Source organism: Exophiala mesophila (assembly GCF_000836275.1).
Source record: "Exophiala mesophila strain CBS 40295 unplaced genomic scaffold supercont1.2, whole genome shotgun sequence".
Lineage (NCBI taxonomy): Eukaryota > Fungi > Ascomycota > Eurotiomycetes > Chaetothyriales > Herpotrichiellaceae > Exophiala > Exophiala mesophila.
Genome location: NW_015622505.1, coordinates 5,281,648 through 5,294,108, shown reverse-complemented (window position 1 = coordinate 5,294,108; position 12,461 = coordinate 5,281,648). Strand labels below are relative to the sequence as shown.

General features: G+C 50.6%; 5 protein-coding genes across 5 annotated transcripts; 3 read left to right on the top strand and 2 right to left on the bottom strand.

Annotated features, from left to right (window-relative positions):
• The first annotated feature begins 550 nt into the window (after positions 1-550).
• On the top strand, positions 551-3,038 carry PV10_03612 (uncharacterized protein). Its single transcript, XM_016368086.1, has 3 exons — positions 551-806; positions 879-1,075; positions 1,123-3,038. Exons 1-3 carry the CDS (start codon positions 612-614, stop codon positions 2,750-2,752), a joined length of 2,022 nt encoding a protein of 673 aa, XP_016227604.1. The 5' UTR covers positions 551-611; the 3' UTR covers positions 2,753-3,038.
• Positions 3,039-3,251: 213 nt separating this feature from the next.
• Positions 3,252-5,069, top strand: PV10_03611 (uncharacterized protein; the record flags this gene model as incomplete). Its single annotated transcript, XM_016368085.1, has 1 exon — positions 3,252-5,069. The coding sequence occupies one exon, from the start codon at positions 3,252-3,254 to the stop codon at positions 5,067-5,069; it is 1,818 nt and encodes a 605-aa protein (XP_016227603.1).
• Positions 5,070-5,633: 564 nt separating this feature from the next.
• On the top strand, positions 5,634-5,996 carry PV10_03610 (uncharacterized protein; the record flags this gene model as incomplete). The annotated part of the gene is made up of 1 exon (XM_016368084.1): positions 5,634-5,996. The coding sequence occupies one exon, from the start codon at positions 5,634-5,636 to the stop codon at positions 5,994-5,996; it is 363 nt and encodes a 120-aa protein (XP_016227602.1).
• A 533-nt stretch (positions 5,997-6,529) lies between these two features.
• PV10_03609 (uncharacterized protein) lies at positions 6,530-7,423 on the bottom strand (the record flags this gene model as incomplete). The annotated part of the gene is made up of 1 exon (XM_016368083.1): positions 6,530-7,423. The coding sequence occupies one exon, from the start codon at positions 7,421-7,423 to the stop codon at positions 6,530-6,532; it is 894 nt and encodes a 297-aa protein (XP_016227601.1).
• A 774-nt stretch (positions 7,424-8,197) lies between these two features.
• On the bottom strand, positions 8,198-12,357 carry PV10_03608 (uncharacterized protein). Its single transcript, XM_016368082.1, has one exon. It carries the CDS (start codon positions 12,116-12,118, stop codon positions 8,426-8,428), a length of 3,693 nt encoding a protein of 1,230 aa, XP_016227600.1. The 5' UTR covers positions 12,119-12,357; the 3' UTR covers positions 8,198-8,425.
• Positions 12,358-12,461: the final 104 nt, after the last annotated feature.

Below are 12,461 nucleotides of genomic sequence, written 5' to 3'. Positions count from 1 at the left end.
TGAGATGTAGTAGCATCCAATGTCCCTCGGACTATGGTTCCTCTTTCAGCATCTCCTGCAATCCTAAATTCTAGCATATCCCTCTCCTCGGGGAGGACCAACTCTGATACCTCGCATAATTACTTTTCAATAATCCGATACCACTACAACATTGCAATCCCACTTGGTGCCTACCCATGTCTTGACGAGTTTCACTTGGCCTACTTGGCGAGTACCGAGCAATCGTGGCTACTACTGCGTATACGTGACACCCTCGGAGCCTGCCGTGTTGCTTATGAGTGGCAGTTCCACCAATTGCCTGTATCATTCCGGCCTCACCTATAAGTGCTCCTCCGCCTGCTCCTCCGCCTACTAAAGGCGGTCTGGCCAGAATGCCAGACCAGCCAACCCAAAACTGGGCAACCAACTTTCGGCTACTGGTTGGATCAAACTGACTACCCCACCTACCTGACCGGCTCTAGGGCGTTCTGAGAGCCGACGCCAGCTTCTCAAGGTGATGACTCTGTCTTACCAACACTTGACCACACTTGCATTCTTAGAGCCAGTGAGCCATGGGTTTCCAGCTGGCTCGAGCGTATTACAATTGGCGACAATGAGGTGCAAGACTTCTCATGATGCCACTAGCAACCATCAAGATCGCAAAAGACCCCCCCGGACCCCGCAGGACCCAGTTCTCCAGTTGCGATGCTTGTCGTACTTCGAGGGTTGCTTGTGATGCCATCCGCGCTGGCTATGTCGCTGGCAACCCGGAATGGAAAGGATCATGTTCTCGCTGTTCTAGGAGGAAACGGAATTGCACTTTTGAAGTATGTCATTTTCTGCGACCGTCTCCTTTGCAACGATCATGTCGCTGACCATGTGTTGACGTTCTTGACCAGTGGATCGCCAAATCCAGGAAATCGGCCGTATCCTCCATTGTCAACGCTCGGCCATTCTCGCACCCTGTGTCGCCTCCAACCACCGAATCCTCGGGATCATCAAAATCGCCGGAGCAGGTTCAAAAGGGCAACGATTTCGAACCGGCTGCTAGAATTTTAACCAACGTTCTATCAACCCATTTGGACCATTCGACCAGGTAAATCGATCAAGTCTCAGTCTTGTTCTCCGCTGACCTTACATAAGGCTCCCACCTTTTGATTCACTTCTTTTTGCACCGCCTTTGAAATCAGACCCGATTCCTCTCGATGGAGTTGTTAGATCGCCCTACGACATTGCCAACGCCGAGTGGGGTCCTTGGCTGGATCAGATTTTCGATACCCCCTTTCAAGCCATCTTCGGTTGGTGGCTGGGCAGATATTGTTGCCCGCTGGTAGATGACCCCTCCAGTATAATTGTGGTCCCTCCAAGAGACCTTTTCAGCGCATTGGACGCCTCAATGGCCGATGAATGTAATACAGCCAACAGGGAATCGGTCATCAAATCTCCCTATCAGAGACAGAAGCAAAATGATCAGATCGAACATGCTCTTACTCAAGCCGCCAGAGCGTTTGCATCAAGATGGTTGCCCATTGTGGCGGACGGCTTTACTCAGCAGGAAAGTCTCGACGAGATTATTCGAGAATTTTGGAGAGTTTCGAGAAAAACAATGCTGACAGTCATCAATCGGGTCTCTTATCGATCAGTCCTGACCTTGTTCATATTTGGGTTGACGCCCATCCCTCTTGGTATCAGCGATGAAGAAGAGAGCGAGGGGCTAACCGGCCAGATCTGTGTCCAAGCTGCGCTGCAGCAGGTGCAAAGGCTCCGAGAGCGACAACGAAATTGCCAGTTCAGTGGAGCCCAGGTGTCACCAGCAACAGACCGCATGTCGAATCATCCGCGTGCCACGCCTCTGAATGAAGACTATCTAAAATTGGAAAGCAGGGCGTACTGGAGTGCTTTGATTTTTGACACCTCGGCATCTGTCTCCCTCAACTTCCGATCCTCTTTGACGTCTGGGGTGCATGGATTCAAGACTGAGCCAGCTTGGGCTGTGATCAAGACCTTTCTGACCGACTCTTTTCATAGTCAGGCCGAATCTTGGCGCATCCGTGGGGACGGGACTGAAGTTTCAACCGAAAAGGCATGCCATGTACTTGCTGCAGTTGCTGTCTGCAAGTTGTACGTTTGGAAGATGATAGCCGTGGTGAAAGAAGCAGTCCGGGAGGGAGACACCGAGGACAAGGTTCTCGAGGCCTGGAGCTCTCTCATGGAGGCGCTAGACATGTTCAAAGGCACGATTCGACCGTTGCTTGGAGACTGCCTGAGACGGTTGTCATTCATGGGCCAGGATGACAAACTCAACTGGTACGAGGTTGCTCTGCATTATCACTTGGGCATCCTCATGCTTGTGGATGCCGTTGAAGCGGCGGAGCGCCCAGATTTGCTCCGCCAACTGGAGGGTGACAGAATTGATGCGGAGCACGAGGCGTTCGAGCTGATCAAATATGGTCTGGAGAACGAGTACACGTTATTTGAACCAGACACAGGCCGATTTCGACATGGACCAATAAGCCGGTCATTCATCGCTGTCGACCCATATCCAAATCACGCAGTTGCTTCTGTCCGACTTCTGAACAAGGCTATCAGCCGTGATTTCAATCGAGGCAATATCCAATATGATGAGTATGCGTCTTTGGCATCAGTTCTGCTCGAGGTGCTTGAACAACTGCCACAATCGTCAAAATCGGTGCACGCTGCTCGACAGTATTTGCAAAGATCAGTGGATGAAGTCAACTCCCTATTCGAGTCCAGGGGCCGGTATAGAATATGAAACGCATTAAGCCGTCGATTTGGAACTACTTGCGGGTAAAGGGGTCAAGTTAAAGGAATGCTATCGTGCAAGGGAGGCTAGGCCTGAAAGCGATCGTAGGAAGGCTCTATGGGTTGCGGTGTTGCTCCTGGCGGAGCACAGGGAGATGGGGCGGAATGGTCAGGGATTAGGAGGGACTTGATTTCAGCCACGGCGGGCCTTCGTAGTTGAGGGACACCGTGTGAGAGAATAATGAGGGTTGAGGAGGAGGATGGGAAGGGAAATTCTTGCTTACCGACCCATGCTGCCTGGTACAATTTTCTCACCTCATCTCCTTCCCAATTCAGGTGATGCTTTGTGAGCTGCACCTGCCCCTGTTTGGTCGTGTGATGTCATGTGCCTTCCAGGCAGTTGCCGGCCAATCCGAAAGTGCACCTTAACTTTACTTCAGCAACATTGACAGCGCAAGCGACGGTGACAGCGACGTTTAGCATGACTCTCACAACTTCCTCTGCTCTCCATGCCTTCTTCGTCCATCCTCCCAGAGTTTATACTTGGACACTCCAAGTATGAAAGACCTCACGTCCAAAGTGTACCCGAGTCCAAAGACCCAAAGCCTCGTCCGCCCAGGAGTCTGCGAGACAAACTACCCCTTTATGGCAAACTCCCCAAATATTCCGGCCCTTACGAGGTCGGCATCATCGACTTGGAAATACCAGCCAAGGATCCCCGAACCTTTTCTGACATAACGCGGCACAAAGTCCACCTCATTGCCCTAGAGACAGTCTTGATGACCATTTACTATCCGGCACACCATGAGGCAAGCCGACATCTGGCTGTAAGCTCAGTGCGGCAGAAGTTTCGCCCGACTTGGCTGACCCGCCCGCGAGATCAAACAAGTCGAGGTTACGCCAAGTTCTCTTCGATGCCCGCCTGGCCCACAATGGCCTTTTTCCTCATGTCAACCTGGTATACCAAACTGCCAGCATACAAGAATACAGCCTTAGCTGATCACTGGCCCCCGTGGCAAACGACGCCAACAGATGGTACGGAGACAAATCAAACAGGCCCGCCTCCGAGTCACGGTCCCTCGAGCCCCAGATTTCCCCTGATTCTGTTCAGCCATGGCCTAGGAGGCACCAGAACTGCTTACTCGACCGTGTGTGGAGAGTTTGCCAGCCATGGCTTTGTGGTGGCTGCGGTAGAACATAGGGATGGAAGTGGGCCCAGATCTGTGGTCAATCGTCCAATAGCTGGCGATGGGAGCACATCGCACACGGGGCCAGCGCCGAGGATCGACCAGAAGGCAAAAGATTTGAGCAACAACCACAAGCTTGTGGACTTCATCTTCCCCCAAGCTGACAAGCACGACATCAACCCTGGCCATAAAGTGGACCAAGAACTACGTAATGCTCAAGTGGATCTCAGACTGGCAGAAATCCATGAAGCATATCAAATTATGCAGGACATCAGCGCTGGAAATGGCGACAAAGTTGCAGCGAGCAACGTTCGCTGTAGAGGTGCGATCGGCGCCTCGAAAGCCGGATTGGACGGGATTGATTGGTCTCAATGGAAAGATCGACTCCTCTTGGACGGGGTGACGATGATTGGGCATTCTTTCGGAGCCACCACCACTGTCGAGATGTTGAGACAGACCGACCGTCACCGCTACATCACCCAAGGCATTGTATACGACATCTGGGGAATGTCGGTACGGCCTGTTTCAGATGATTCATCTCGGCGAATCCGGGTTCCAGTGCTGGGAATTAATTCTGAAGCATTCATGTACTGGCCTGAGAATTTTGCTGTAGCCAAATCAATCGTCGAGGAAGCACTGCAGCATGATCAACCGGCCTGGCTCATGACGGTCCGAGGCACAGTGCATATCTCCCAGTCCGACTTTTGTATCTTATACCCTCACTTCTCCAGCGTCTTGTTAAAGATGACCATGAATCCTGTTCGTGCCATCGATCTCAACATTGATGCTTCGTTGGAATTCCTGTCTCGTGTCATGCCGGAACACATTAGCGAGTATCAACCTTATATGCGAGCTCTGGGAGACAAGAAGCTCCTCGGTTTGGAGGTTCTGCATGACCTACCGACTGAGCACAAGCCACGAAAACGATGGACTGCCGTGAGGCTCAGAGTGCACCATGAGACCATCAAGAGACTTACACCGGGGACAAGGAAAAGATACTGGAGCCAGATCGTAAAGAATGGGCAGGAAGTCTGGCTTCATCTCACTCCAGACTGTCAGAGACTTGGAAAGTGTACCACCTGTGCTGATAAATATGGCAGTACAGCCCAGAAAGAAACATGTGCGGTGCAGCAAGTGTGAGGCCAGAGAAGTTGTGACACTCCAGGATGCACCAAAAAAGTGTCAACGAGACATTTATCGACACCATACTCTTTGTTCAGTACAAAGGCATCAGACTCTGTTCAAACACCACAACGCACAGGCTCATGATATGGTCAGAGGTGGTCGGTGAAAAGTCACATCACAGGTCTACCGGCCACCAGCCGTCTGGTAGTAACGGGCGAAAACGCTTGGCACGTCGCTGATCTGGTCTGGTAGCATCAGCAGTATTCAGTTCTCTCTTTCCAGTCAAGCCTTTACACTTCAATGATCACAAGACTAGGAAGCCAGTCACAACCCACCGTGAATCAGAGTAACAATTGAGCCTCTCAGCACGTTGGTCGAGCTGCTGGCTTTACTCCTTCATTGTCTTCTCAACGGTTGATTCCTTCTCGCTTGGGTGCCATCTCTTGTCCTCTGCAGACCCTCTTCTAGATCGACTGGCCAGGTTTCGCACCTGATCGACACAGAGATCCGGCACACAACTGAACAGAAAACGTCAAGAGAAATCTACTCAAGTCCTCCACCAGTTGACCACTCGCGCCAATGTCGGCCAAAGGTATATACTCGCCTAAGATGCCAGCAGCTCGAAGACAAAAGGTTGATCGCTGTCTGGTCAAAGAAATCTTCCACAACTCCATTCGACCATACAAAAGCGGCAGTACCCCGGAGCGTAAAGAAATCGACCCTGCCCTGACCGCAGAAGCAGCACAAGATGGATACGTTCTGGTCGACATAGTGAATTTGCGTGCTAGCGAAATGACAAAGATGATGATCAAGGATGTTATTGCAGGATGTTCACCATTGCGGGTGGCTGCAAAGTACGACATCAATCCTGCGGACCTGGTTGTGAGACTAGCCCGATATGGGTATGAGCAGGGACTGCGAAATGGAGACATGACCAAGTGATGATGATGGTGAGGTTGGAAATGGTTGTGGTGAAATGAACCTTCATTGGAAACACTAAGAGCCAAGAAGAGGCCCGGCATGCAGAACTCGGCTCATTGGGCTTCTCTCTGCATTTTAACGAAGTAGAGAACGGTAGCAAGTTGAATTGTATTGGATCTTCGTCTCAGCAAGGGCACAGGTCAACCATAGCAGGACTTCCCTTCCAATAGCAGAAATGAGATCAGGCAGCAGCTCAGCAACTGAAGAATCCAGCACGTACAGCCAGAGACCTAGAATTGATCAAGCTTTTGGTGCAACTCGGTCTCTATGCTCTGCATCTGCCACACATTTCATGGCATATCATGGCTAAGAGTCACGTGATCCATTCGTTTCTCCACACATACCATCCCCTAATCTCGCCAGCCTTGCCGCACAACGCATCAACCACGTCCGTGCTCTGCGACAACCAGGAAGGTCTACAAGCTGCACCTCCCATGTACATGAGACCCAAGCAGGAGGTATATAAATGGTTTTTGTTTCGAATGATGGCGTTGCTAATCATTTCTTGACCACCCGAACGCTGTTAAACCTTGAGGCGTTTGAGCATCGACACCAGGCAACACATCATCCAGCCTCAACCTCACCAATTCAATCTGACGCGCCATATCGAGCGCCTCTGCACGATCTAACCCCATCCACCGATATGCTATAGCATTATTTAGCACATTTGGAGGCACTCCGCGTTGGTTCAGAGCACTGACTGTGCGCAGAGCAATCCTAGCAAATCCCCACTGGAGCCGCTCGACGGTGTCGATGTCACTCTCGGTCAAGACCTGGGAAATGTCGTCGGACGCACGGGCGAACAGATAGCAGGCGTTTACAAGTCGGTCCGTCTGCTCCAATAGGTTGACAGTCGGACCGGACCCATAAAGATCGCGGATGAAGAGTGCGCGTGCATACATTCGTATGATCATGTCGTGACTTTCACCCATGGCCTCCAGAAACGACAGCGCTTGGTATGTGTAGATGGCCAACTGCCGACTGATTCTCCACCAATCCTCGGGCCCACCCTCCACCATATCAGCCAAATTGTCCATACAGCATAGCCGGAGGCTGATCCGCAAAAGAGATGCTGCACGCTGCTGGTACACGCGAAACTCCAACACGGGACCACCTGGGAAGTCTTCGTTATCGGTGAAATCGGTGATATAAGGGATTGGCGTTGCTGATCTCCAGTCAGAGCCATCATCTAGCCCGGTTCCCACGAGTGTATCCTCATCCCCATCACCCACGAATCGTCGATAAGCGTCAAGAAATTCGTCCATATCCAGTAATTCTAGACCCGGTGCACTGGATGCCATCCTCACCGTAGCTTCATGGTCAATTGGTGAGTCGCTTCCGCTTCCGGTCGGCAAAAAACTTGGCGGTGATCGCGACGGCAACGACATTTTGGCCCAAAACCAAACCCAATCGAAGAGGTTGAATATAATTATAGTCCAGAAAGAGACCAAGATAAGAATGGCTGGCCGGTATGGGAGGTTTCTTGTTGGCAAAGTCACCAATTAAGGAATACTTATACCTAGTATTTGTGAGACTATCAGGATTTTAGAAGTAGAGATGTTAAAATACAGAGTGGAAATACTACTTGTAGTGATTGAGTCTTGACCCTGCGTTGGACTCGGTGTCGGTGAATCGTCTCGCAATCGTTCATCTTATGGTGATACATAGAAATCTCCTGGGTGGTGCGTCAAACTGGTTGGTATGAATGGCGTACTTCTAGTCGGAGTTTGCTACTACTTGCTTCATTACTGTCCTTATTCATGCCGCTACAAACAACCTTGTCACACGCAACAGAGTGACTCTAGAAGCCAAACACTGACCAGCATCATGCATATGTCAAAAACCATCAAAAGTCACAAGGCAACGGGAGTTGAAAACGAGCCAGCCAGCCAGCCAGCCTCGCAGTGGATTCATTGCCTTTGACAAGTACTTACGTACTACTACTAAGTCTCATCTTTCCATATCCCCTAAACACTGCAGTCCAACCAGTGGGGAAATGGAGAATCGACATCTTGATATTAGAAATGCGTTTACCTCGTGTCGAATACTCGATGTTTATCCATCGTAAACTATGCCCGAAATGGACTATGGCTGAAGCTTGGGATAACGACACTCGTTGCTTAATATTAGGATTAAGTCCTTAGAGCACTGAACCCTTTGTCGAAACTTTTCATGACACATGATTACACGTCTGGCCATTCCATCATCAAGTTGCATCACCATCCATCATGGAAAGATGAAAATAATGCCATCCTAGTCATCAGCCCTATGAGCCTTTAGCCCCCCAAAAGTGCAATCCATCGTGTCCTGTCATCCAGTGCGCAGAACATACAAGTCCCCCGATACCGGCCAGCTCGCTCCTAAACTTCTAGACAACTCGGCACAGATGACTACCTCTGGAGTGTCCCACTGAAACGACCAGTCCCGCCTTCATAGAATCCGTCCTCCACAGCTGCCCATCGGTCCAGTGTGTCGCCCCAACCAAATTTGATGCCCCATGCCTCCTCCAGAACACGCTGCTCAATGGGGTGCACGCATTGGGTGAGTGTACCCAGCCATGGGTAGGGGACACCCTTGGGTCCCAACTTACTCATCATGAATGACGCATTCTCTGAGTCAATTTCGTTGGTCCATCGAGATACATTGGCCGCACTTCGAGGCTCGTCCTCAAATCTCCAAATACTATCCGTCAAGCCCGAGCCCAACGCTCTGCCAGCGAAGAAATAGTCTTTGCGGTACTTAATCCCAGAGTCGCTTGGAGGAATAGCATGGGTCACAGCAGACAATTGATGGAAAGTCGTGGCTTTGATGTTCGAGGGCAATGTGATCTTGACGTAGCCACAGCTGTTGAGATGAATCTGCTGTACATGGCCCCGAAAAGATCTCTCCTCCTTTGGCTGAATCTTCTCATCAATTAAACCCATCTTGTACTTGTGTTCAATCAAAGTAACCCCAGGGGTAATGGCGTCGAGAGTTTGAGTCCACGTAGCCCCAGTCGGTATGATCTCCCTCGCCCACATGTCACGGGGATATTGACATTGCAAATTGTTGAAAATTGTGGTTTGTGGCTGATCGATGCTGGGATCGTGAGATGTCAGTAAGCTGACCGAATCCAACGTCAGAGAGTGCAAACTCGTGTCGCAACTTTGGTGCATGAATTCTCTCAGCATTCTGGGGCTTAGCCAGCAATTCTCGAAGTTCAGATCCCGAATGTGGTCGAATTTGGTGATGTTGGACGTTTTACCGGGCCTCGGCGTTGTGGTGAGCCAGTCAGCCGGATTCTCAACAATTGGCGCAGGCAACACATGCTGATTTCGTGCAAACATCCCAACAGCATGCTCGCCTCCATCGGAATACCCGACGGTGAGACTATGGAGACGTTCCAGAGGCACGACAAATGATCGTAGAAACTCGGTAAACCTCTGAGCGGCTTTGTGCGGAGGTATTGCCATGCTCTTTTGGAAAGCCCTGTCACCCGTGGTGTGTTCCTGTCGCCAATCAGGACTGATGAGAATTTCCAACTTTCTCAACCCAGGAAGGCTGGACCAGAATTCGTTTTGCTCAAGGGAGGGAAGCAAACCGGACGACAGCTTACTAATCCGAAATGTATGAATATTTGCAAAATTAGGTCTATTGGTGATGATGGCTGTGGTATATGCCGACAAAAAGGCGCGTTGAGCCCAAAGAGTCTCCATCAGCCACTGCGCTTGTGCTTCTGTGAGTGAGCCTGGTCTCAGTTGAGAGGATTTGGGGTTCCCAGTCTGGGATTGTACAAAGCCAGAGAGTCCCCCAACTTCGGCAGCCACGTTGAACCCGTTGAATATCAGAGGCCACTGTCCAGTCTGTACTTCATCGCTGGGTCGTGTGGAACGAGCGGTTCTGCCACGAGTACGGGGAAATTGGGCATTCCGAGCCAGTGTCTGGAGGGACAAAACCGCATTCGCGTGGCCTTGCTGATTGTTGACGGGCGGAATAAAGTGGGCTGGGTTGTTTTGTTGATTGCTTGGAGCTCCGCCCACATGCGCAGTGATATCGAAATCGGGCTGATCGTGTTGGACCGTGAAGCTGTCCATTTCACGGATGACAAAGTTGTCGATAAACCGAAGCTCCTCTGTGGCTACCTGTTTGGGTGGTGAGGCTGTGTCAAGCAAATGCCGGGTGACAGCGTTGAGGGTATTCTGCTGGGCCCATTTGAAGTATTCATTGCGCCCAAAGGTATGCCAGATATCTTCCCCTTGGAAAGTTTTGCCAAAGATTCTGCTGCCTTTGCTAGCTCTTTGATTAAGGAGAGCCAAATCGGAGATATCAGGACCTTCTAACCATCCATGGCCACTTGTAATGCACAGACCGAGTTCTGACGCTTTAGTAATGTACTTGAAGGCTTCCTTGAGTAAAGGGCTGTTGTTATCAACCAGATCTTCCGTCGCTTGCAAAGCTGAAAATCTAGGATACTCCTTGGTAGGCCAAGTAAACTTGCCAAACCATGCATCTTGTTCCCTTTCAATGATCTTCGGGTGTGCATGCGCCAATCCATGGAGATCATATTCGAAAGCTATTCCGAACTGGTTGAAATTGTGACCATGGGTGTGGAACATGGAGTCGGGGGGAAGCACGGCGTCTTTGGTATCATGGGAGGTTCTGGCACCCCTAAAGAAAGATTCGCCGAAGTTCACCACGACGTTCCTCAACTGAACCTCGGCAAGAGATGTTGCAATGGATTTGCATGTCAGGCGCAGGTTTTTTATATCATTCGTACACAGATAACTGGCCACAACTATCCACAAATCCGTACTGAATGCATCCAGCATGATACGTGCAGGTCTGTCATGGTAATCACTGGGGTCACCGGAGAGGACTGAAAGGTGGAATTGAGTTGGTGCGATAGTGGAGCTCGGGGGCAGGGACCGAGGGAACAGCGGCAGTGATTTCTTGCGCCATGGAGCGTTGTTTCTCGCATCATCGCCCGGACTGTTTTCTGTGAACTTGGCGGAAGGGCCTGTTTGGACTGTTCGTGGGTCGGAGAGGAAACTTGTCAGAATCGACCTGGGGAAAAGTTCAGGGACAATATGGTGATAAGGATATGGAAAGATGAGTTCCGGAGCATGGGTGGGTTTGAGTTCATGGCCCTGGCTGTCTGGTTGTTCAGCACTGTGCAGAGAGGTATCTGACAACGCAGGTGATCCTAAGTCCTGGTGCAAAACCTCCTCTTGAGGATTATTTGAACAAGGTTGGTCTAGGTCGTTGATCAAAGTGGTTAGGTTCGCCTGGATCAATGAGCTCGAGGGTTGAACGCCATGGTCATGACTGGGCGAATCCTCGTCTGGGACGTCGTTAGGAGGGTGCACATGTTGGTGGGGGATTCTTTTGGAAGGCTCTTTTCTAGGTCGGTGGAGCTCGTTGATACCTGCGATTGGGTCGCGGGAGGACGAAAGCCCCTCTAGCGCTGTATTGACAACCCTTCCAACTTTTCTCCTACTCCTAGTATATTGCTCAAAGTTTGATCGCTCTGAAGGACCAGGACTGACGATTTCTGTATCTGAGATCACATCCGAACTGCCGGAAGAGCGAGAGAAGTCGAGCGTGGAGGGGTTTGCAGTTGGCTCTTTGACACGTCTGTACTTCTCCCGAAGTCGACTCGATCTCCGTACAGGACTTGAAAGACTAGACGTAGCCTGCATGTATTCACAGATCACGGTTCTGTTATTTGATGTATTGCTGAGAGGCAGGCTTGCCCCGTGAATAAAGGTGCGTGGTCCATCAGACGAAGAGAAGGCTGAAGAATAGATTTGTTGATCTGGGCGGTGACTCAAAGATGGGGCAGCCTCTGATTTTGAACTCGAGACTTGAGATCGCAAGTAGTTTGTGAGTGATTGAGGCCCAAAGTCGGTAAATATAGGGTGGAGAGGATTGAAGGGTCTCAGGTCGGAGGAGGGGGGAGGGTTCTGAGGAGGGTTGTTCCGCAATTGGTGAGATGTGTTTGCTCGCATAGGAGAAGTCAAGTCGGGCTGCACATTGTCCCTAGGCGCAGGAAAAATATCAATTTCGTGATCGCCATGGATGCGTTCGTGTCGTCTGAGAGTCATAGCGAGGCTATTGGAAGAGAGGTGGCCAAGCGCGGAGACTTGTGAGAGATGAGACTGACGGTCAGGACGGAGGACCAGGAGATTATGGAGGAGGAAGAGAGGATGGAGAGCAAGGATAAGGGCAAACACTGATCGTCAGAGTCACAGACGACGACATTTGGTGTCTGAAGCAGACAATATATATACCAGCAGGCAGCGCATGTCGTGTCGTGTTGTGTTGCAGCGAGGACAGAGAAAAGCATTAACTGCAGGTGAGGTTGAATTTAAAGTGGAACGGGGCTATTTTAGTTAGGCACCAATACCCAGTAAAATCTTATCTATTGTCACCTGGCTGGGCACCCTG

What these genes read in the sequence shown, in the direction of transcription:
- PV10_03608 (XM_016368082.1), bottom strand. Translation starts at nt 12,118, where the DNA reads ATGACTCTCAGACGACACGAACGCATCCATGGCGATCACGAAATTGAT.
- PV10_03612 (XM_016368086.1), top strand. Translation starts at nt 612, where the DNA reads ATGATGCCACTAGCAACCATCAAGATCGCAAAAGACCCCCCCGGACCC. An exon ending in AACGGAATTGCACTTTTGAA is followed by an intron (nt 807 to 878) that starts GTATGTCATTTT and finishes GTTCTTGACCAG; the next exon opens with TGGATCGCCAAATCCAGGAA. An exon ending in CATTTGGACCATTCGACCAG is followed by an intron (nt 1,076 to 1,122) that starts GTAAATCGATCA and finishes ACCTTACATAAG; the next exon opens with GCTCCCACCTTTTGATTCAC.